The 24,029-nt window shown below is 34.4% G+C and overlaps 1 protein-coding gene across 1 annotated transcript in view; it reads right to left on the bottom strand.

Moving 5' to 3' along the window:
• Positions 1–24,029, bottom strand: part of ANKRD13C (ankyrin repeat domain 13C) — a 94,427-nt gene that overhangs the window by 30,163 nt on the left and 40,235 nt on the right. Inside the window, exons 5-9 of the mRNA XM_021678111.2 lie at positions 22,325–22,370; positions 17,453–17,519; positions 12,932–13,076; positions 8,388–8,519; positions 4,749–4,910 (exon numbers count right to left, since the gene is read on the bottom strand). Of these exons, the coding sequence (XP_021533786.1) occupies positions 4,749–4,910; positions 8,388–8,519; positions 12,932–13,076; positions 17,453–17,519; positions 22,325–22,370 (552 nt within the window). The remainder of the gene's footprint in view (positions 1–4,748; positions 4,911–8,387; positions 8,520–12,931; positions 13,077–17,452; positions 17,520–22,324; positions 22,371–24,029) is intronic.

Here is a 24,029-nt window from a genome sequence, read left to right on the forward strand (position 1 = left end):
TATATATATATATATATATATATATATATATATATATATATATATATATATATATATATATATACCACATCTTCTTTATCGATTCATCTCTTGATGGACATCTGGGCTCTTTCCACAGTTTGGCTATTGTGGACATTGCAGCTATGAACATCGGGATGCAGGTGCCCCTTCGGATCACTACACTTGTATCTTTGGGGTAAATCCCTAGTAGTGCAATTGCTAGGTCGCAAGGTAGCTCTATTTTCAACTTTTTGAGGAACCTCCATACTGTTTTCCAGAATGGCTGCACGAGCTTGCATTCCCACCAAGAGTGTAAGACGGTTCCTCTTTCTCCGCATCCTCACCAACGTCTGTTATTTCCTGACTTGTTAATTTTAGCCATTCTGACCGGTATGAAGTGGTATCTCACTGTGGTTTTGATTTGTATTTCCCTGATGCCAAGTGACGTGGAGCATTTTTTCATGTGTCTGTTGGCCATTTTTGGATGTCTTCTTTGGAGAAATTTCTGTTCATGTCTTCTGCCTATTTCTTGACTGGATTCTTTGTTTTTTAGGTGTTGAGTTTGGTAAGTTCTTTATAGGTTTTGGATACTTAGCCCTTTATCTGATATGTCATTTGCAAATATCTTCTCCCATTCTGTCAGTTATCTTTTGGTTTTGTCAACTGTTTCCTTTGCTGTGCAGAAGCTTTTTATCTTTATGAAGTCCTGATAGTTCATTTTTGCCCTTGCTTCCCTTGCCTTTGGACGTGTCTAGCAAGAAGTTGTGCGGCCGAGATCACAGAGATTGCTGTGCTCTCCCCTAGGATTTTGATGCATTCCTGTCTCACATTTAGGTCTTTCATCCATTTTGAGTCTATTTTTGTGGGAAGAAATTGATTTAGATGAGGTTATAAGGGTGGGACCCACATGATGGGATTACTATTCTTGTAAGATGAGGGACCAGAGTGCTCTCCCCCACCTAAAAACACAGCAAGAAGTCAGCCATCTGTAAGTCAGTAAGAAAACCCTTATCTGAGAAGCAAATAGGCCAGCATCATGATTTTGGTCTTCTCAGCCTCTAGAACTGTGAAAAATAAATTCTTATGGTTTAAGCCATCCAGTCTATGGCATTTTGTTATGCATCATGAGCTAAGGAAGACACTATCAGAATGGGCAAAATAAATAATAAAAAATAATAATAAAATTAAAAAAGAATGGGTAAAATAAAAATTGTGACAATATCAAATGCTGGAAAGGATGCAAAGAAACATTCATACGCTGCTTTCAAGAATGGAAAATGGACAACATTTTGGCAGTTTCTCACAAAACTGAACATTTAACTACCATACAACACAGCAACTGTACTCTTAATTGCACTTGGACCTGAGTACAGAATTTTTTTTTCCCCCCCCGGAAGGGAGGGATGTGAACTCTTCATTATGGAGGGAGTTCTGAATGGACCAGAACAAAGATAGGATCTGGGCATTCTAGAGATGAGTGTTGAAAAAGGACTTCAGCTACCTCCATTTGACCTCAGTCTGTACTTTCTAATTGAGTTGCTCTTTCCAGTTATCTTTTAACTCAGGCAAAAAAAACCTACAGGCACAGGATCCCCTGATAGAAACCTAAACTACTCCTTCAAGCAATAAGAACTGCCCTGACACCAGCAAGACCCTGCATGACTGACCCAAAGGCAGTGATCAACCTGACCTTTACTGTCCAGCAGCACATACCCACATACCTTTGTCCCACATTTTCCTTACATAAACCCAGAAGTATTTTCAGCACTTTGGATAGTCTTTGAGACATCAGTTAGCTGTCTTCCTGGTGTTGGCCTCACCAAAATAAAGTCCTTTCTTATTTCACCACTTGTCTATCTGCCTTTGGATCTTGTCAGTGGCAAGTGGCTGGCTCAACCTGGTCTGTTTGGGACCCCCCAGAACCAGGTGCTCTTGCTTGGGCCCTGGTTACAGTATGAACAGTACACAGTGTAGACAAATCAGACAACTGGCATGAACTGTCCTCTAGAGCTACCAGGGTAGTGGGGCACACAGGGTCCTACAGCCCACTCCCCAAGGATCCCTATGCCCATTTACCCCTCAAGCGCACACACAAGCAGCCAGCATCATGCATTCCCAAAGACAGCATTTATCTCAGAGAAATAAAGACTTATTGTGTTCACACAAAAACCGATATGTGAATGTTTATGGCAGCTTTATTCATAATGGCCAAAAACTAGAAACAACCCAAATGTCCCTCAACAAGTAATAGTTAAGCAAACTATGGTACATTCGTATCATGGACTACTACTCAGCAGTAAAAGCAACAAACTATTGATTTACAACTGGGAAAAATTACCAGGGAATTAAGCTGGGGGGAGGAGGGCAGAAAAAGCCAATCTCAAAAGGTTATATACAATACTCCTGAAATGACAAAATTTAAAAAATGGAGAAACAGATTAATGGTTGCCAGGGATAAAGGACAGGGAAGGCACAAAAAGGCAAAAGGTGTGCCTTTACAAGGGGAATAGGAGAAATCTTGTGGTGATGGACATGTTTTATATCTTGACTATAAATGCAAATACCCTGGTTATGATACTATATTACTGTTTTGCAAGATGTTACCATTTGAGGAAACCGGGTGAGGTGTATATAGAATCCCTCTGTATTACTTCTTATGACTATGTATGTGAACCTATAATTATCTCAAAATAAAAAGCTGAATTCAGAAAAATCAAGCAGACCTTTATGTAAAAATTGATTGATCTATATATTCAACATCCTTCTAATCAAAATCCCACCAAGTTTTTTATCTTTTGTAGAAATCAATGAGTTGATTTTAATTATTCATCAAGAACTGTACAGTTCAAAGGAAATGTTTCCTTTGATTTCTGAGAAGTCAAAAGCTTAATTAGGTAATTTATTTCATATTATTTTGTTCCATTATATACCCATTTGGAATTAAACTATGTTTTAAGTTCAAAGTTCAAAACTACTGCTGATTAAAATGTCATTTAAAGGCCCCTTTAACAATTCAGGTGTATCAGGTTATAATCTCTGCCCTAAAGAAAATCATGTTGTGTACTGTTAAGCTTAAATATAGATAAATCAGACAACTGAAGACAAATGGCAAATGGCCCACAAAACTCTATTCTATAAAGTTTTGTTTCTATCCATTCATCCTAAAATAGTTTATTGCCAAGCTTAAACAAAGGTAGCAATAACTCCCACCACAACAAAATCATTTTTTAAAAAACAAGTCCAATAAAATTTAAATCACAATGCAAGTCCAAAAAAATGGGCTTTTGACTGGTTAATAATGGGAGAGGGTAGCAGCTTTGTCAAAGACTGAGCTCAGCATTCCCTCTCTCAATTCATCTGCATTTCTATTTCCTAATGAGTATATCATGTCCTGTATCTCCTACTGATCAAGAGATCAGTAAATACCAGAAGACTTCCAGAAAATGAAGTCCTGTGAGGCTCTATCCCATGGACAAAAGAAAAAGCTGTACAAAGGGGATCTGGAAGGAGGGGCCAGGATCACACTACACTGGCATAATCACAACTTCAACATTTAATGAGGAGTCTTAGACATTTTATATCCTGTACTTATTTAACTAAACTATAGCTGATTCACTAAACACAGGAATTTTTGAAACATTAAAATATTTTTCTGGCACGTACAGCATTACATGAATTAGCTGGAACCTGGCATACTGTTCTGCAAAGTTTATCTATCCCTAAACATAATCTGGCACAATACCATAGGAGAGAAACTAACATTCAAGGGATTCAAGCCTCCCCATAGTAACCTTTAATCTTTTTACTACTGTGACTCACATTTGACACTTCAAACCAGCACTCACACATATGCGTATTTATACAACACATACATCCCTGAAACTATTATTGCATAAAGTAATGACCCACACTACATGTCATGTGTTCTGGTTTTACTCTAACATCTTTATTTAGGTTCTAATTTTTTTCTCTTTTAAAAAGAGTGGTCAAAGCCCACTAACTCAATTTCATAACCTACTAAGGGGTCCCTATGCCACCTTCAATTTGAAAAACACTGCTATACAACTGTAGTTAAATGTTAACATTTGGGGAATCCTGATGAAGAGTATTGAGGAATTCTTTGTACTATTTTCTTTGTACTTTTTTGTAAATCGAAAATTCTCAAAATAAAAAATAAATTTAAGACCCCATCCAATTATCTTATCAGGGAATAAGATTGCAGAGGCAATGATGTCTCATATACCTCTGTGATCAACCTGACCCTTACTGTCACACATTTACTGTCCTAATTTTCCCTCCCCTTTCCCTACTGTCACACAATTCTTTACATATAGCACGCTCTCAATATACATATCCTAAATAAAACTTATGGGAAGGTAGAGATTAGAAATGACTTCATAATGGAGGTAAATCTTTAGCTGGGCCTTCAAAGCAACACAAGATTTCAGTTGGTGAAGTAGGAAAAAGAAGATATGCAAAGGGACACAGATTAAAAATTAACACTGGATTTCATACTTATAAAATGATTTTAATCTATTAATGAAGTCTCAAAGACCAAGAATAGATTCACAAAAAATCATCAAAGGCCCTATCAAAGAAAAATAAAAGGTGATGTATAGTAAAAAAAATAAAATAAAATAAAAATCTATGAGTGTATTTAGTGTACTTATATAAACTTAATGAGTGCCAGGAATGAAGTCTACCCTCTCTCTCCTTAGAACATTATAAATTAGAAGTAAATATTATACCTCAAAATTCTGTTCCATTATGTTTCCACCTTTACTCAAACTCTCCATAATGGCCTTATTTCGAAGAATATCTTCTTCACTAAGATGTTCTCTTCTTTTTCTTGATTCTAAAACAAGTCCATTCACCAGATAAAAGTCTGCCAAAAAGTTTCCTACTCTTTCCTAAAATGAAATTAAATAATCAAAATAATAAAATATTCAAATATTTCAAAATAATAAAACAAACTAAGTTTATCTTAGATTAAAAATAAAGTTTCAAAGTAATATATGTTTTTCCATAAACATATAACATTTAGGTGAAAATAAATGTCCTCTGGTAACTGAGCTTATCAAATTATCTTACACATTCTACTAAATTGAAAAATAAATTACACATTTCACATTTGTAAAGGAAAATTTAAAACACAAAAATGAATTAAATCTAAATAAAAATACCACATAGTATTCCTTTAGAATCTACTCCCAAGTAGCACAAAGCTATCTGAAAACTTTATTTAGCTGGTAGTCAAACATCATGAGTAACAAGGAAGGGTCAGGGATAATTGCTGTTCCCATTTTATAGATAGAAAAGAAAGTGGAATAAAAAGAAATATTCTAATTCACATAGGAATCTCTAGCACAACTAGAATTAATTACCTGCTCCAATACTCTATTCTCTAATAAGCTCTAACTTCAAGTTACAGTTGCTTGCTGCTTTCAATAATGAAAAGAGAACAACAGAATAGTCTTGCTCCCCAATACAATTACAATTAAGTGTTTACTTTATGGATTCGGGATAAGGAAACTCAAGTGATATAAATGATATCAAGGAAAGAGTTGTTATTTCCTTTCAATTAAGACCTCCTTCAACATTAACCTTCACCTTTTTCAGACCCATGGGTTGTCAGTTTCAAACACCTTACTACAAAAACCATGATCAGTAACTTACTGAAAACAAGCTTCCCATTTCTACTTGCATGCAGATCACTTGGTCTCCATTTTACTGATGTTTTCTGGCATTCCAAAACTATGTATTTAGAGTTGTTTCCATGTCCACCTTGCTTTTGGTGGCCTTGTTACCTGTCACCAAAAAGTAAAGCATTCTGCCCGTTTCTACCTACAAAATGGGAACCATAAGTATTACTGACTCCCTCCTTACCTGTCAAAGATTTAAGAAGATCACCTAGACTCTGTTCAACAGCTTTGAGCTGCTTAGCGGTAGCCCTAGATGAATAGCAGCTTCAATTTTTATCTTCTCTTGAGGTGATCCTTCTAATGCTGTCCAGAAGAACAGAGTACAAACAAATAAGACTTCAAGCCAACAAATGGATTGCAGTGTGGGAGCTCACAACTGGGAATCCTATAATACTATTTGCTGCCAGACAGGCTTAGAAAATAAAGTTGATGAGGGCGCCTGGGTGGCTCAGTTGGTTAAGCGACTGCCTTCGGCTCAGGTCACGATCCTGGAGTCCCAGGATCGAGTCCCGCATCGGGCTCCCTGCTCAGCAGGGAGTCTGCTTCTCCCTCTGACCCTCCTCCCTCTCATGCTCTCTGTCTCTCATTCTCTCTGTCTCAAATAAATAAATAAAATCTTTAAAAAAAAAAAAAGAAAGAAAAGAAAGTTGATGAGCCTACATCTAATAGAATTTATTTGTGGTTGAGAAATACTCAGGAGATAATTCTCAGTTTTTGAAATCTTATAATGAAAAAGCATTTATTAAAAGTAAATCATCATATCAATAAAAACTTTAAATATATATTCTTCATAATCCAGCCATTCCATTTTTTGTTATCTATAACAGACAATGCAAGGGCGTGTAAATGGATGGTAAACTCAACATCATTTGTAATAGTAGAAAACTGGACACAAATGTGTGTCATTCTTCAAAATGGCCACAAATAAGAGACTAGATAAATAAACTACAATATACCCATCCTATGGAATACTATGCGGTTGCTAAAAAGAATTAAGTAGTACTACTGATAAGAAAAAACTTTCTAAACATACTAAAGAGTGGGGGGAAAAAACCTGCAAAACAATAGACACACTATAACACTAAAAAAAATAAATATCAACAACTAAAGCTACATAATACTTTGTAGAGGATTATGCATTTGTATATCCTCTAGATCTTTTTTTATTCTCTGCATAATCCTCTATAAAGTACTTTGGGGGTTGAGTAGTAATAAAGGGGTATTTTTCAGGTTTATTTATAAGGTTGTGTCGTGGTTAATTTTGTGTCAACTTGGCTAGACTATGGTGCCTAGCTGTCTGGTCTAACACCTGCCCAGATGTTGCTATGGAGGTATTTTTTTTTAGATGTAATTAACAGTTGAATCAGTAGGCTTGGAATAAAGCAGATTACGCTCCATAATGTGGGTAGGCTTCATCCAAACAAATGCAGGTCTTAGGGCAAAGACTCAAATTTCCGAAGGAAAAGCAATTCTGCCTCAAGGCTACAACACAGAAACCCTGCCTGAGATTCCAGCCTACAGATTTTATACTCAAGACCACATTAACTCTTCCCTCAATTTCCAACCTGGTAGACTGCTCTAAAGATTTCAGACTGGCCAGCACCTATATTCATATAAGCCAATTCCTTTAAATAAATTCAATCTCTCCCACACCCTTCCCTCCTTCTCTTTCTATGTCCATATCTTTATATATAGATATACATGTATCTACATGTAGATATACAGAGATACAGAAAGAGAGACCTCCTACTGATTTTCCTCCTCAGAGAACCCTAATACAACTTGTTTTTGTTTTTCCAGTAAGAATATATTCATTTCTATTGTGTGTAATAAAACATAATTTTTAAAGCCTAATTGTTAAAAGCAGTAAATCTTGGCCCTCACCTATGTGATGATTTCTTCTTTTTTTTTAAGATTTTATTTTTAAGTAATCTCTACACCCAATGTGGGACTCGAACTCACAAGCCCGAGATCAAGAGTTGCATGCTCCACTGACCGAGCCAGCCAGTCACCTCTGTGATGACTTATTCTTAATTTTATTTAAAACTTATAAAATGCTTCTTCATATGTCTAATTAAAAATTTTAAAATATATTTTGAATAGTCTTATATAACCTCTTACTGACAGATGAAATGGGAATTATGGAAAGAATTTACAATTCACTAATGAGGGAACATCCATGGAAATTTAATGACAGTGTTATAGAAATGGAAGTTTATTTAATTTTTTTTTTTAGGAATGTAAGCTTATTTTAGTCATATATAAGGGATACTGAGAAACGGATATTGAGTGAGTAAATAGTTTAGAAGTCTAAAAGTAGAAAGAAAAAAAAGATCCAGGGAAACGAATTCAAAGGTGTATCCCTCTTTGTGGTCTTAAGGAATAAAAGCATTAGAAATGTAATGGAACCATGTGAAGACACTGTTCCCTGTAAATAACAAAGCAGCTGACAGCAAGAATCTTACTCAACAAAATTCAAATGAGCTAAACTTTCTCTCCTGCCTTCTGTAAGTATATCTTCCAACTCTGTAAACAACCATTATAATTCCCTATCTGGATTCAGGAGGAGGGAATAAATCACTGGAAGACAATTCAGTAAGCTACTTCTTCCTGCCTTTCCACCACATTATCTTGGCAACAATTTTGAACAATTTTTAAAGTTGAAAAATCAAGATTTATACATACTGTTTTATCTTCCCGGAAGAGCCATCCTGTTTGGGCACGCGTGAAAGAAATTGATTTGGTTGATAAAGTTGCAGAGTAAATGTCACTACTCATTAAAATGTCAACCTCTTCTTCTGTTTCCATCTCTGATTCCTGCAGTGGGGATAAAAGTTAAATACAAGAATCTAGGTTTTCAAAGGTTATTAGTACTACATATGAAAATATCAACAATTAAAATATTACAGATTTCAAAAACCAAAAAGGACAGATTCTAAAAAATGTGAAGTGCTATTTTAAAAACCAATTACAGAAGTTTTAACTCCATATCTCTAAATGAGTTACAATTATGACTAATTATAAATCTATAAATACGGGGCACATGAAATATAGTACTCTTATACTGTTAGAGATAGGTCATGGAAGCAATACTGGATTACCGATTATAGCAATATAGAGTATGTAGAGCAATTTTAAAAGATTAAGAATTAAGTTGAGAGGTCTGAGACAAAACAAGGTTTTCTTTAAATATAGATCAATCTTACTTTAATTCTTCTTCCTCCAAAGACCCACCACTATCATTTGAGCCTTTCTTTCCCAATAGCTGTTTGTGAAAGGAAGGGAAGGAGAAACGGAGGGAAGGAGAGGAGAGAAGGAAGAAAAGAGATCCTGTCTATATTCCTTATAGAAAGATAGGGAATCCAAAAATATCAACCCACGGCTCAAAACTTAATAATTAGTCTTGTTTCAGGTTTATCCTCTCCATATTCCCCAGTGCTGGTATATAACTGTTAGGCATTATGTTTCAAATATACTATAAATCAATTAGGATTTCATGGGAACAATACTATATACAACACTGTTTATGAAGAAATTTGCCTTAAGTTTCAAAAACCCTCTTTTCAAATAAACTTTTGGAACAGAAGTCTTCTATAAATCATAGACTGACCATCTCCTAACCACATCATTGAAAAAGATCAATTGTTAATTACATTCATTCAACAAACATTTATTGAACAGTTATTATTTATGTATGTATATTAGGATAAACAACAACTATTCCCTGCCTTGAGGATTAATGTTCAAAATCTAGCTTTTCTATAATTTTTTAGGCATAAAATACATACACATATACCCTAAATACCAATCCTTTGGTGATCTCACTGATACTTTAACATTAGCTAATACTTACACTACTAGCCTTAATCTCTGGCTTCTATTTCAATACCATGCTTCTAGCTCACTTGTTGCCTAGTTAGCTATCCTGTTGTCTTTAATATGTAAGAGGTCAAATTATTTAATAAATTATCTGAGAGTCTAGAATAAAGGCTGGTAAACTACGGCCAGTAGGCCAAATCCAGTATACCACCTGTGTTTATAAATAAAATTTTATTGGAGTATAGCCACACTCATTCATTTAAATACTATCTATACCTATTTTTAGGTTACTAAAAGTGGAGTTGAGTAGTTGTGACAGAGACCATCTAGCCCAAAAATATATCTAAATATCTAAAATATTTACTATTTCTCCCTTTACAGAAAGAGTTTGCCAAACTCTAGCCTGGAATGTACTGATACGCTATATTAGGTACCAGAGAATACAACTAAAGGAACCACGGGGAGCAGAGGAAGAAAGCCATATAAATGAATATAGCAGTAGAAGTTCTATGGTACCAGATTTAGTGGGAGCATAAACAAAATAATGGTCACCTGGCAAAGGAGGAAGTAACACTAAGTAGGTGCCCCAGAAGTATGGAAGTGCAAGAAGAGCATTCCAGGAAGTGGAAACAATGTGAACAAAGGAATGAAGCACTAAATAGCATGGTACATCTGAAAAACTGCAAAGAGCTCAGTATGAGGGTATCTCACATAGTAAGGTAAAAACAGGCTGGAAAAGTGAGCAAAGCCAGGTCACAGAAGGTTCCACATAATGTTAAGGAATCTGGATTTCATTCTTTAGGAAACGGATCTTTCAAAGTATCTTTAAGGAAGGCAGGTTTCATGAATTTGCTTTCAATGTTCAATCTATCTCTGATACGTGGGATAACTTAGAAGCAGACAAGAAGGGGACCAGGATGATCATTTATGAGACTTCCACAACAGTCCAGTTGAGAGATTATGAACATCTGAATTGTGGCAGAAAAGGTACGATTAAAAAGAGATAATTATAAGGCATTAGGGAGACAGAAAGGACCACACCTGTCCTCTAATTAGGAAACATGGAATACAAGAAAATATTTCAAAAATAACTCACAGTTTTCTGGCTGAATAGAGAATGATGTCATTCATCAAAGGAAGGGCAATGGGAGAGAGGGAAGGTTTGGAGTTTGGAGGGAGAAAAAAAGAATTAAGTTTTAGATGAGCTGAATTTTGAGGTACCCGGGAGACACACATGATATCCATTAGGAACTTAAGTAGATAGGTCTCCATTCAGAGATCTATCTAGGATAGAAATATATACTTGTGGATCATCAACCTATAGTAGGTAGTTCGAGATGTAGGAATGGAAGAGATTATTCTGACAGTTTGTAAAAATGAGAACCACACTGAGGGTACATCAATATTCAAGAGATGGCAGAGAAAAAGAACAGGCAAAGAAGAATAAGAAGAGAAAGGAAAAGAACAACTGATCAAAGTCAAATCCTAAGGAAATGAAAAATTTAAGAACTGAGTTACCAATAATAGACCAAGAAGTCTGATAAGACAGGGTTGAAGCAAGTACACTGATTTTAGCAAATGACTCAAAACTAACATCATCTAAAACCCCAAACCTATACATTTCCAGATCTTCTAATTCTATCATTGGCACCACCATCATTCCACTCTCCAAGGCAGAAGCACTACACTTAGCCTTAAATCTTTCTAATTCTTAATTTACTACACTCAAACTATTAGCAAATCACAATCTCTCATTCTTGGAAATGTAAGTCATAGTTTCTTTAGGTATTCATTGCACCATCCTAGTCAAGAGCCTTATCACTTCTCAACTGTAGAATTGTAAAGTTCCCTGCCTCTCATCTCTCCCTTTTCCCAGTCCATCTTACATACTAGTTGTGTGATCTTGGAGATGTCATTTAACATCCATAAGCCTCAATTTTCTAATCTGTAAAATGGAGATAACAAAACTATTTGCTCTGACAGATTATTTTAAAGATTTAATGAGAAAAGCTGTAAAGCACTTAAATTATTTGTGGATCAAATCAATACCTTATTTAAAAATCTATAATTCTCTGTTGCCAACTACAGCAGATCCTGTTATCTTATCTGGCTTTTAAAGCCTTCCATAAACCACATTCCCACCACAGTCAGATCTCTTTTCTGTCTCTCAAACAGACCATTCTCATTCCCACTTCCCTGACTTTATTCATCCTGTTTCCTCCCCAAGGAATACCTTCTTTTGTTTCCCCTCTTCCAATCTAAATCTTCACTGCTCACTGCTAGTTAGGAAACTATTTAATAGTACACACAGAACGTAATTAAGGTCTCATCAATAGGCATGGTAGTAGGAAGTTCTAAACTGAGAAATATTAAGGAAGGAGCCACAGGATGTGGTGAATGACTATGTAGGGAAATGAAGTGATGAAATATAAAAACAAAAGAAAAGCAGGGTGCCTGGGGGGCTCAGTTAAGCATCAGACTCTCGATCTCAGCTCAGGTCTCAATCTCATGGTCATGAGTTCAAGCCCCATGTTGGGCACCAGGAGAGAAGAGAAGAAGAGAAGAGAAGAGAAGAGGGGAGAAGAGGGGAGGGGAGGGGAGGGGTGGGGAGGGGGGGGGGGGTGCTGATACGGGGGAGATGCGGGGACCGGGGGAGGAAGGGGGGAGGGGAGGGGAGGGAAGAAGGGAGGGGAGGGAAGAAGGGAGGGGAGGGAATGAAGAGAAGAAAAAAGAAAAGCAACAGTGGCAAAATAAAATGTTGATTTAAAAACATTTCTAAGGCTATCAATGATATATAGATACAGGGAAAATTTTTCTTTGGTTTATAGCAGGGAAAGGGACATTCATGGAACAAAGGATAAATGATTTTTCAATGGTGGTTGTAAAGGCAATACCAACAGGGAGATAATGATGTGACAGAAGGAAGATACTTTTGTATTCTAAGAGGGAAAAGATAGAGAAAAGTAGCCAAAGAGTTAAGGACAGTAAAAGAGTACAAAAAAGAGTACAGACAGACAGCCAAAGAGATGTTGCTATTAAGGAGATGGAGATGGTCAGCAACATTAAAAGAAACTAAAGTAGCAAAATAATAAATGGTAAAAGAGCCAGCACAGGTTTAACAAATCAGAATTACAAATGAGAACTAAAAGAAGTTGGAGTTCATTTAACTAGGAGATCATCAGTGAATTATGAGCAAACGGTCCCAATGGAATGGTCAGGATAAAGACCAGAATATTAAAAAACAAAACAAAAAAACAACCTAAAGCTAGTAGTAAAGAAATGAAAGCACTGGGAATGAACCATCTCACCTATACTTTATGCCTTTTCAAACAATTACACTGACGCTTGGTTACATACATAGACTTTTTAAAAAACCATTTAGAGAAATACTGATAAGACGACATGCTCACCTCATGGTGTATTCGCTGATAAACTTTCTGTTCATTGTCTAATACTACAAAAGATTCAGAGGGTGCCGCATCCCCATTGAAAATGAAGCTTAAATCCCCTCGTTGGCACTTCATGTCAGTAAAGTCTATGAGAGTAGTGTCAAGCCTGTGAAAGATGGGTAGATGAGAAATCCTGACAAATAAAATTTTGATAAAACTCCATAATTAAATACTTAAACAAGCTTTGTTGCTTCTAAATTCAAACCAAGATGCTAACACCATATTTCAAAGTCAAACTTAGAGTAAAAGCTAAAGTATTTTACTTAAAAATACTGAAAGAATATTTAAATGTATATTCCACTTTTCCTATATTTCATTTCCTGAATATATACTTTATTAATCCAACAAGAAAAAGATTGTTTCCACATTGTTCAAATATTTCCCTAACTATACCTTGGTTCCCTACCATTGCCCTTGCTGCAGTGACTCCATAAAAGTTACTTCAACTGTGAAGGGCATTAAAAGAAAGCAGACTTGTCTAACATTCTTTGATCCCAATAAGACCATGTTGCTAGCTCAACAGAGTATATAAAGAGGGTACAGCAATGGATGGACCACATTCTTAGATTAAAGACTGTGTGTCCAGTCTTGCTCTTTTGATCTACATCTATGCCTTAGGCCTAGCCATCAGATACCAAACCTTGCTTCATCCTTCAACTAGATAAATCATTTAACTTACTCCAAATTCTTGTCCTTTCTGTTTGACTTCCCAGGTTCAGATTAGCAGTCTCTTTCCCATCATCTCCGTAGCCTAAAAACCTTATGGATCATTCATGTGCCAAAGATCCATGGACTCACACACTTGTGTGTTTAAGGTACTCTTTGGTAACCAAGACCTGGCATGGTCTAGCCCAGTGGATTGGTCTCAAATAAATTCCACAAACCACTGCTTGCTGAATTTAGGGAATGTAGTAGAATGGAAAACTTCACAAGCACCCCAAAGTGCTTCAATCTTTCACTAGGCTTTATAGGAGATCTCTTTAGGATCTCTCTTACTGGCTGCTCAAAACACAGTACTTAATCTAAAAAATGGGTTAACACAGCTGTTAAGAGCTGCTGACCACACACCCTAGCTACTGAGTTTTTAAGAATTCATTACTTCATAAGTTATTCAATTCTCATCCCAGACTAGGTAAAGGGAATGAGCATTCTTGGTTTCCCTACACAGAAAAATCTGAGAACTGGAATATATCTTATATGCTGCATCAAAAGAGTAACTGGGGTTACATATAATTTATCAACAAAACTAGTACCTTTTAAAAGTGAAGGTAATACCATCAAAATTTTGCCAGGACAATAGGGAGGAACCAAGAGCAAACAGGGAAGTAAGGTTACCTTATGTACAAAGGCCTCCTTTCTGAGCCATATAAAATGTATACATCCCCATGGGGCACCTGGGTGGCTCAGTTGGTTAAGCGACTGCCTTTGGCTCAGGTCATGATCCTGGAGTCCCTGGATCGAGTCCCACATCGGGCTCCCTGCTCGTCAGGGAGTCTGCTTCTCCCTCTGACCCTCCCGACCCTCCCCCCTCTCATGTGCTCTCTCTCTCAGTCTCTCTCTCTCAAATAAATAAATAAAATATTTAAAAAAAAATGTATACACCCCCAGAGAATGAAATCAAGAAGCCCTAAAAAAAGCAAGTCACCAACTCCTGTAGGGGTGAATCCTGCCTGCTGCTTTATAGCTGAATTCTAGCTCCTGGTCCACCTCCAGGAGCTACTGTACTACCAGTGCCTGTACGACTAAACCTGTGTATGTCAATAAGAGAAAACAATGCCAGCAAAAGAGGCTCATCTACCTCTGCAAGACGTAGGCTACGGATAATATCAAAAAGGAACAGATCATTTTATATAAGTGGTCTATCTGGACTTCAAGCTTCAGCTACCAGGGAACTCCACACCCCACATAAAAGAGGGAATGAAACAGAACAATCTCATGTCTCCATTTCCTTCTTGCCTATCCTGGATGAAAGTGGTAATGGGTTGGAAGGGGTGGAGATAAGAGGAAGGGGTGGAGATAATGATAGTGAAGGAAGAGATGCACAGAGAGACAGAGACAGAAAGACAAAGACAGACTGACATGGTGACATTTGAACCCTTAGATATAGCCACACCTAAAATCACTCATAGTCAACTTTTATTTCATTTCTCTTTTTTATAACTTGCAACTGAAAGGAGACTGCCCAGTACATTTTCTAGAATATCCCTGACATATTAGATGGCCTACTGTATTACACATGCCTCATAATGATATAATTTATCATGATGGTATTTTAATGTATTAACTAGTCCTTGCTTTAAGACTTTAAGTATTTTTAATTTTTGCCATGTAATTGGCCATGAAAAACAAACCAAAAAAATTGTATATAACTGCAAAAATTTGAATAAAAATGTTCAAAAAAAGGAAAAAATCGAAAACGTTCTTTTTGAGAAAAAAGCTTGAAAAATGCCAAGTAACAAAAAGAATATAGAACCTTCCCTTGAGACAGGAAAAGCCTGAAATGAGACAAAGTTTGCCCTGATTATTTCAGTCAGTGGTTAGAGATTACCTCATAATTATTAACAGTGAAAATGCTTACTAATATTCTCGAACAATAAAGTTACTCATACTTTCCTATTTCCACTAAACTATTCATTTCTCCTTGACACCAGAGAAGATACTTTAAATGATCACATGGCTGTCATGAAATAAAAGTAAACTTTAAATAGAGTTCTTTGAACATACTTTAAAAATCAGTTTCATTTGAAGTGATGTTTTAAAAAAAACGGCCTCATGATGTTTACATTTGAAAGTTATTTAATGTTAATGAGATTCTTCTCATCTATGCAAAAAAATCCTTTGCCATACATCCTAAAACCCAGCCTCTCCATTAATCTGGTAAACTTTGGTAACGAGAGCTTTAGAACCTATCACATTTCTCCTTTATCCTCAGCAGCTTGTAAGTCCCAGGTCTGAGTGTCTTGCTAAATTATAGTAGCTTCCCCTTACTCTATATTCTCTGACACAATTATTCTCCCTCAAGCTCTTATTCTTATGTCTCTATTTTAACCATTTTGTGGTTTTATTATCTATATTTATTATGTAATATGCATATCATTTACTTTTAAAAGTCATATATAAATGTGAAATAATTTTTTAAAAGAAGCTTCTTCTTTCCTAAACCTAAGACTCAAACAGAACTAAAACTAACCTTTTTTTAAAGTAGATATGGAAAATAATAATATTCTCCCAAATTATCTACTATCTTTGGCAAGCACCTAAACATTGTTAAACTGATGAATAATTTTTGATGAAATCATAATATAATGTTAATAGGCTGCTGAAATAAATCTACATGATTATCAAATCCTTTCCTAGTTTTTCTTCTTTATTTTTCTGTATTTTGCAAGGTCTCTATAATGACCATGAATTTAATGTACATAAGCACTTCCATAATTAGAAACATCTGAAGAGGTTATTTGTTAAAAACAAAAACCAGAAACTTCTACCTTAATCAAATTCTACTGCTTGAGAACAATTACCCTAGAACTTACTTTCAACTAAAGATTATCTCTTCACTGTAACTCAACATAACTCATAATTAATCTCAGAGCTGACTTTCTAAAATTTCCGCTTTGTGACATGGTGAGAACGAACAGGAAATCAGAGGTCCTGGCCCAGCCATTAATTCACAATATGCTCTTATAAAAATCACTTCACCTCTCTAAATTTTCTCATCTATAAAACAAAGAGTTTTTATGAGATCATCTCAAGATATTTCCAGTTCTAGACTCTTACATGTCCAAATTAATATTTTGGAGATATGGGGAGATATAGATTTATAAAATTATTGATATATAATTTATAAGTACACTAATATACATATAAAAGTTGGCATATTTACTAATATTATAGACATCTTACATATGTATAATTTATAAATACACCTATATTAATATAAAGTTTAAGATATAAAGAATGATAAAAGTAAAATTCTGAAATGAGTAAATACCCATCAGATCCAAAAATCAATTTTAATTTTAAAAAGAAAAAGAACAAAATTAAAATTAGCCTTAGAGTGTTCACTAGAAGGAACAGATGATTAGATAGATGCACGGATAGACAGAGGAGGGGGGGGGTATGAGAGGGATGGAGAAAAAAGGACAAGAGTTGGGTCTTCCTTATGTGTCTCCCTATTCCTTAAAAAGTCAGGACCAGAGAGATGATCATCTTAAATCTTCTCATTTTAAGACCTTTGTGATCTTCACTCTGTTTGCCTTCTAGTCTGCAGTTGAATAAGAATTAATACCTTTGATTTAGTCAAGATTTTATCTTTGGTTCCTTCTCTATAGGATGTCTCAAATAAGATAAAATATTGTGAATATATTACAGCATGTTTAAGTTATAAAATAATACATCTAAATGTAACCTATTAATGCAGAAAGAAAAGCTTCCTCTAAATCTCAATTTTCTGTTACTCAGAAAAAAATCAAATCACCTTACCTGATATTGATACCTTGTTTGTATATTTTACATGCATCAGAAGGCAGAATTCGGGAAAGTAAAGGCACTGTATTTTTAAAAAGAAAAGATAAAAAATACCTAAAGTTCTGAGACATTACAAATTTCTTAATTAGAAAAACAGTAACTTAAACATTTTATTAATTTTAATAATTTCCTTTAAAATAGTATTTTTCCGCTTAAAAATGATATATAAAGCAATTCTGAGCAACTTCAAATATCTACTATTTAACTGTAATTGCTATATAGTTCACCACTTTTGCCCCCCCCCCCCCCCCCCCCACACACAACAAAAAAAAAAAAAAAAAAAAAACACTCCTGCGTACATATTGTTGGACATTATTATAGAGGAGAAAAGTGCCTTATGACAACTAAACCATCCTGAATGGGTAACCCGATGAACCTGGATCCTTTCTGATCCTTTAAATATAACCTCATTAAATAGTAGGAAAGTAATGCATCTTAAAAAAAAAAAACAAACATTTTTAGAGCTAATAGTCTAATTTGAGTTTGAATTCCAAATATGTGACCTTGGTTACTTAAACTCACTCTACCTCAGCTTAAAAATCTGTAAAATGGAATCACACCATTTACCTACAGATTTCTACATCCAGTGTTGTCCACATTCATATCACAGCGTATTCTGAAATTTTTTATTATTTATTATCTGCTACGTTTTGGGAAATACAAGTTATTCTACTGATGAATAAATCTGCATACAGACTATAATAAGCTACCACATACAAAAGAAGAAAAAGAAAAAATGTGAAGCCCAAAATACTTGAAATCAAGATCACATCACATATACATAGGTATATAAGAATGTGTGTATGTGTAAGATATACTACATGCGTATTTTACAAAACTCAGTGTTATAAAAAGGAGTGATTAAGTCAACCTTGGTTAGAAAGAAACAAAAGCTTTAGAGAAATTAAAGGCTAGTTTTTTAGTTAACTTTTTAAAAAGCATCAATATTTTCTAATTAACATAAAAGGTATATTAATATATCAATGTCTTTTTTAAATTCTTAGAGGTCATATAATCCAAAATGATTTTCAGCATTAAAGACAGTTTTCTAGACATTTTATTGTACAAAAATAAGAAAAGTTACTGCCCAAAGGGAATATCAACTAACAGTTACCCTAGTCAAAGAATGTAAGTCATTTTCTTTTTCTTTAAATTAGTTTCAGAGGTAGAATTCAGTCCATTTATCAGTTGCATATATACAATGCTCATTACATCAAGTGCCTTCCCTAATGCCCATCACCCAATTATCCCTTCCCCATACCCAACTCCCCTCCACCAACCTTCAATTTGTTTCCTAGAGTTCAGTATCTCTTATGATTTGCCTCCCTCTCAATTTTCATCTTATTTTTCCTTCCCTTCCCCTATGTTCATCTGTTTTGTTTCTTAAATTCCACATATGAGTGAAATCATATGGTATTTGTCTTTCTCTGACTTGTTTTGCTTAGTATAATACCCTCCAGTTCCATCCACGTCGTTGCAGATGCCAAGGTTTCATTCTTGTTGATGGCTCAGTAACTATTATCTGATAAAAAAATTTTTCCTTATATGAAACAACAGAAGTTGAGAACAGCAATAACAGCATTTATCTTATATAAATGATCAAAGCACTTCTTTAATGCTCTTTAATCAAGATCTAGTTTTCCTATCCTTAAGTATTTAGTAGAGCATGAAAAAGATAATTAAAAGACAGCACTCTAATTTGTTAATTTAATTTATTGCATCTTTTGAAGTAGTATGGTAATCTGCAATAACAAAATTTAGAATTATATATCAATACTTATTTATCAAAAATCAGAAATGCAGGAACAGAGAAATACAGAGATTGAAAAGCAAAAGCTAATAAAAAGGAAAAAAGGAATATCATAGACAAAAAAAAAAGCTTTCTTCTTGATTTTAATACATTCCAAAAATGGAGCAATTTGCATTTTCCCAATTCTGTGATGATTTTTTCCTCCCTCATATAAACTGAACAATCAGGTTCTCTATATCTTAAGTTATCTCAGGATAATCTGAGAGTTTAACATAGCACTACAAAAGTAGCATAATTCACTGAACTGAAAAAAGAAGAGTCTCTACCTTTTAATTTTGGTTTTGCTGTCATTTACACCTTGATCTTAAGAACAGTTTCTAAACCTAATGTTTTCCATCCACAATACACAAGTAATAGTCTCAAATACAGAATGGATATTCTGTAGATTATGAGATAAAGAAACTTTAAAAACTATTAGTTTTTCTGTTTAAATGTGCTATATACACAAAGCTAAATTTGAAGTCATGATTATTATGATACTATAAATTATTTAATGCTTTTACAGTAAGTATATAAAGGGCTTCCTTCAAAAACATAGTTTCATTTCATCCACATCAAAACAAAAGCTTGCAATATCTGGGGCAGATATTATCCCCATTTAAAAAGGAAGACACTGAGGCTCAGGAAAAATACGTGATTTGCCACATCATATAGGAGCCAGTACTTTTAATTCCAATTTAAAGCTTTTCTGTATCTAAAAACCTAAGCTGGAATAGTTTGGTTTACTTGCTATTAACCAAGTCTGAGGCTATTTTCAGCCAAACACTAAATATAACACTTTGAGAAAGAGTGTGCATGCTCCACTACCTCTAATTAAACCTAATCCTGGATCTCAGTATTTCCTAACTTCCCCTTATTTCTGGGTTGCCCTTTAATTTTTTAACATCAGGGTTATTTTTTAAACAAAGTGTCATGTTTATTTAGCATTTTATGTTTGCAAAGGGAATTTATAAGTTCTTCCTTCTTCTTCTTTTTCTTTTTTTTAAAGTAGGCTCCATGCCCATCATGGGACTTAAACTCACAACCCTGAGATCAAGAGTCGTATGTTCTACCAACTGAGCCAGCCAGGTGCCCCAATATTAGGGGTTTTGACAATGGAAAGAAACATGCCTAAACTCTAGAAAAAAGCTTACTAATCAAATCTAACAATAGGGATTTATCCTGTGTTTTTTTAATCCAAAGTGTCTAAATTAAATCTAGTCAATGAGCTTAGTTTTTAGAATAACACATGACATATAACCATTAGGTGCTAGTAGTTTTGACATGAAATCAGTAAAATCCTTTATCAACAATGAAACAGATGTCCTAACTTTTTTGCATCAAAGTCAAGTTCCCAAGGAAGCAATATTTTCAACAAATACCACGTGGTTATGTCATGAATTTGATTATGCAACATTTATAATGTTTATAACTATAGATATATGTACAATTTCAGCAGTGATTACATCCATTTTTGTTTCTTCATATAATTGAAATGTTACTTTTAAAATACTTTAAAACATTTGCTCAGCAAGATAAATTGACTATTTTAGAATTTAAACCACTAGCAATTTCTTGAGAATCAGTTAGAGCCAATATACTCAGGGACTACCTTGAATATAAGATTGCCAAGCAGGCCTGGGGTTTTTACAGATGGAAAAAAAGAAAAATGGGTAAAAAAAATGGTATTTAGGCTTTACACCAATCTGACTCGGAGTTCTTTTATTTTACAAAGATATTACAAACCTCTTTTTCTCTCAGTGTTCTAAAACACCTGGACTCTGAATGATATAGAAAGCATAAAGGCAAGGTAGGCCTACAGAGTAACAAAATCATGTGTGATTTTGATGGAGCCAAAACTAATCTAACAAGCTAGAGTTGTAACAATGTTGGAAAAAACTGACTACATTAGAAACCAAAACTTTACATTTAGAGATTAAACACAACACTACAAAAATCTTATTCATTCATGCTATATATTATTATGTAACTGTTAAAATAAAGTACTTCCTCATGAACTAATATGGAAAGATGCCTATGATATATTATACAGAAATGACAAACTGCATGATGATATAATGGCATGATCCCATTAAAAAATAATTCTGAGGATATATACACATATATGTATGTATTTGTGTGTATATACACGCATAACACTTGTATAAACTTTGAAAAGGGTTTGAAAGCATTCACGTGAACAGTAACAGTGATTTTTATAGTTGTCAATATCTGATTAGTTTGATGATTATTTTGGGGATAAATATCACTGAGCATTCAAATATCTTTGTATCATAGAAATTAATTCAGATGCTTTAAAAAACGCATGTACATCATATCCAAGCCTATATATAGACTACACTGTTTTTAAGTCTTCAAAAAAAAACCCCAAATTTAGTTGTTTTAGTAGTTGCTTAATTAGTAAAGGTCACTAGGATCAAACTCCTACTATTTAGACATGAAGGTTTTCTCCCTAAATGGACTGAGGCTTAAAATAGGGAGCAGGGAAACCTACCTTGTCGAGATAAATCATTAAATGACTGCAAAATATCTAGGGATTAAGGTTTTATAAATAATTGAAACAGTGTGCAAACAAACAGTATGTTAAGAAGTAGCTATATAGTATATAATAAAAGTGGCAAAAATGATTGAAAGATGACAAAATATGCAAAATCAAATAATGTTAACTGAATTCTTCTCATTCAGGGATCTAAGTATTATATTTTGAACCTCCTTAAATTCAGTAATCTAATAACCTTATAATTATTCTCTTCCCTTCGAGAATTCCTTGTATTTATTACAATATTCAAGCCAATTTTTTTTGTTAAAAAAAAAAGATAATTTTCAATCTTAAAAATAAGACTTTTGAAAGTTACTGATTAGGTTGGCTTTATTACCATTACATTCAATGTGATGAAATATATTTAATTTTCCTTAGAGCAAGTATCAAATTTGCTAACATTTCTATATAATAGCTATTTTTGACTTGCATTTCTGCATGTGTACATATTTTACAGTAAAACATAGCACACTCTTACCCCAGCTTTGAAAATCCCAGTGAAGTTCCAGATAAAAGTCACCTAGCTGAGAAACAAAATAGAAATAATTACTGAATGCACCTTAGTTTAACAGCTCTTATACCTGTTGAATATTTTGTTTTTTTAAAAAAATCTATTATCACTAAAGGTCTATAGACAAGAATAAAAAGTAGTTTCAATTTTTGGAACTGGAGGGAAAAAATATGGTTAAATTACTTAAAATAAAACATTACAATAGCACACACTATTATACTTATCTACAAAGGAAAATATGCACCAACTGTAGATTTTACAAGACTATTTTCACCACATTGAAACATATCTGAAACTGACAGGCATTTAAACTGGTATCAATAAATAGTTCATTTCTCAGCATAACCAAAATAACAATTAATAACTATAATTGTAAAAACAGCTAATAACTTTAGGTGTGTTATAGAATATAACTTCCAAAATGACTATTTGTGAAGCCTCATAATGGACTAAGAAAATGACACTCTGAAATAGAAACTTTTTTCTATAAAGTGATAAGTTTACTAAATCTGAAATATGAAATTACATCATAAGAGATATAAGTTTGTATTTCACAAATTAGAAGCTAGATAGCAAAGCCTATAACTGTTAAGGAAACTACTGTGATCAAATATTCTAAAAAAAAAAAATTATCTCTTGAGATATAAAACCAAAAAAGCACACTTCAGAGAAGACACAGTTAACATGATAGGTATAGGTCTATGTTCCACAGTTCTTTCAGACATCAAAAATACACTGGACAAAAATAAGAGAAAACAAAGCTCTCTTCCTTTCTGTGTCAGCACACCCAGCTCTTACCATCATGATATAGGATAGACAAAAAGAGTTTTGTTATATAAAAAAAATGTTGTTCCTGGAGCAGATAGTGGCTTCAGCTCTTAGGGAATCTTCCAATCCAAAGTACAAAGGAAAAGTATTGCCTTTAGTTATGATCTACCTCCTTTTCTCTTAGAGCTCTTATCTAATTGATTGAAAACAGTAATTCTTTATCTGCTTTCCTAGTTCAAAGTAAATGGTGCTTCCATAGGATTAAATTTATCCATTATAATCAGGGTATTTTGTTTTATCATTATTGCTTAATTCAAACAGGATTTTTACCATTTCTTGACTTAATAATCAAGCGATTAGACTGCCTTTAAAAAATGCTAAAATTAACGAGTCAGGAAATGACAGATGTTGGCGAGGATGCAGAGAAAGGGGAACCCTCCTACACTGTTGGTGGGAATGAAAGCTGGTGCAGCCACTTTGGAAAACAGTATGGAGGTTCCTCAAAAAGTTGAACATAGAGCTACCATACAACCCAGCAATTGCACTACTGGGTATTTACCCCAAAGATACAAATGTAGTGATCCGAAGGGGGTACATGCACCCCAATATTCATAGCTGCAATGTCCACAATAGCGAAACTATGGAAAGAGCCAAGATGTCCATCAACAGATGAATGGATAAAGAAGATGTGGCATATATATACTATGGAATATTATGCAGCCATCAAAAAAAACATCTTGCCATTTGCAACGACATGGATGGAACTAGAGGGTATTATGCTAAGCGAAATAAGTCAATCAGAGAAAGACATGTATCATGTGATCTCACTAATATGAGGAATTCTTAATCTCAGGAAACAAACTGAGGTTTGCTGGAGTGGTGGGGGTGGGAGGGATGGGGTGAC

The sequence above is a fragment of the Neomonachus schauinslandi genome, chromosome 4, assembly GCF_002201575.2.
Source record: "Neomonachus schauinslandi chromosome 4, ASM220157v2, whole genome shotgun sequence".
In the NCBI taxonomy this organism is placed as follows: Eukaryota; Metazoa; Chordata; class Mammalia; order Carnivora; family Phocidae; genus Neomonachus; species Neomonachus schauinslandi.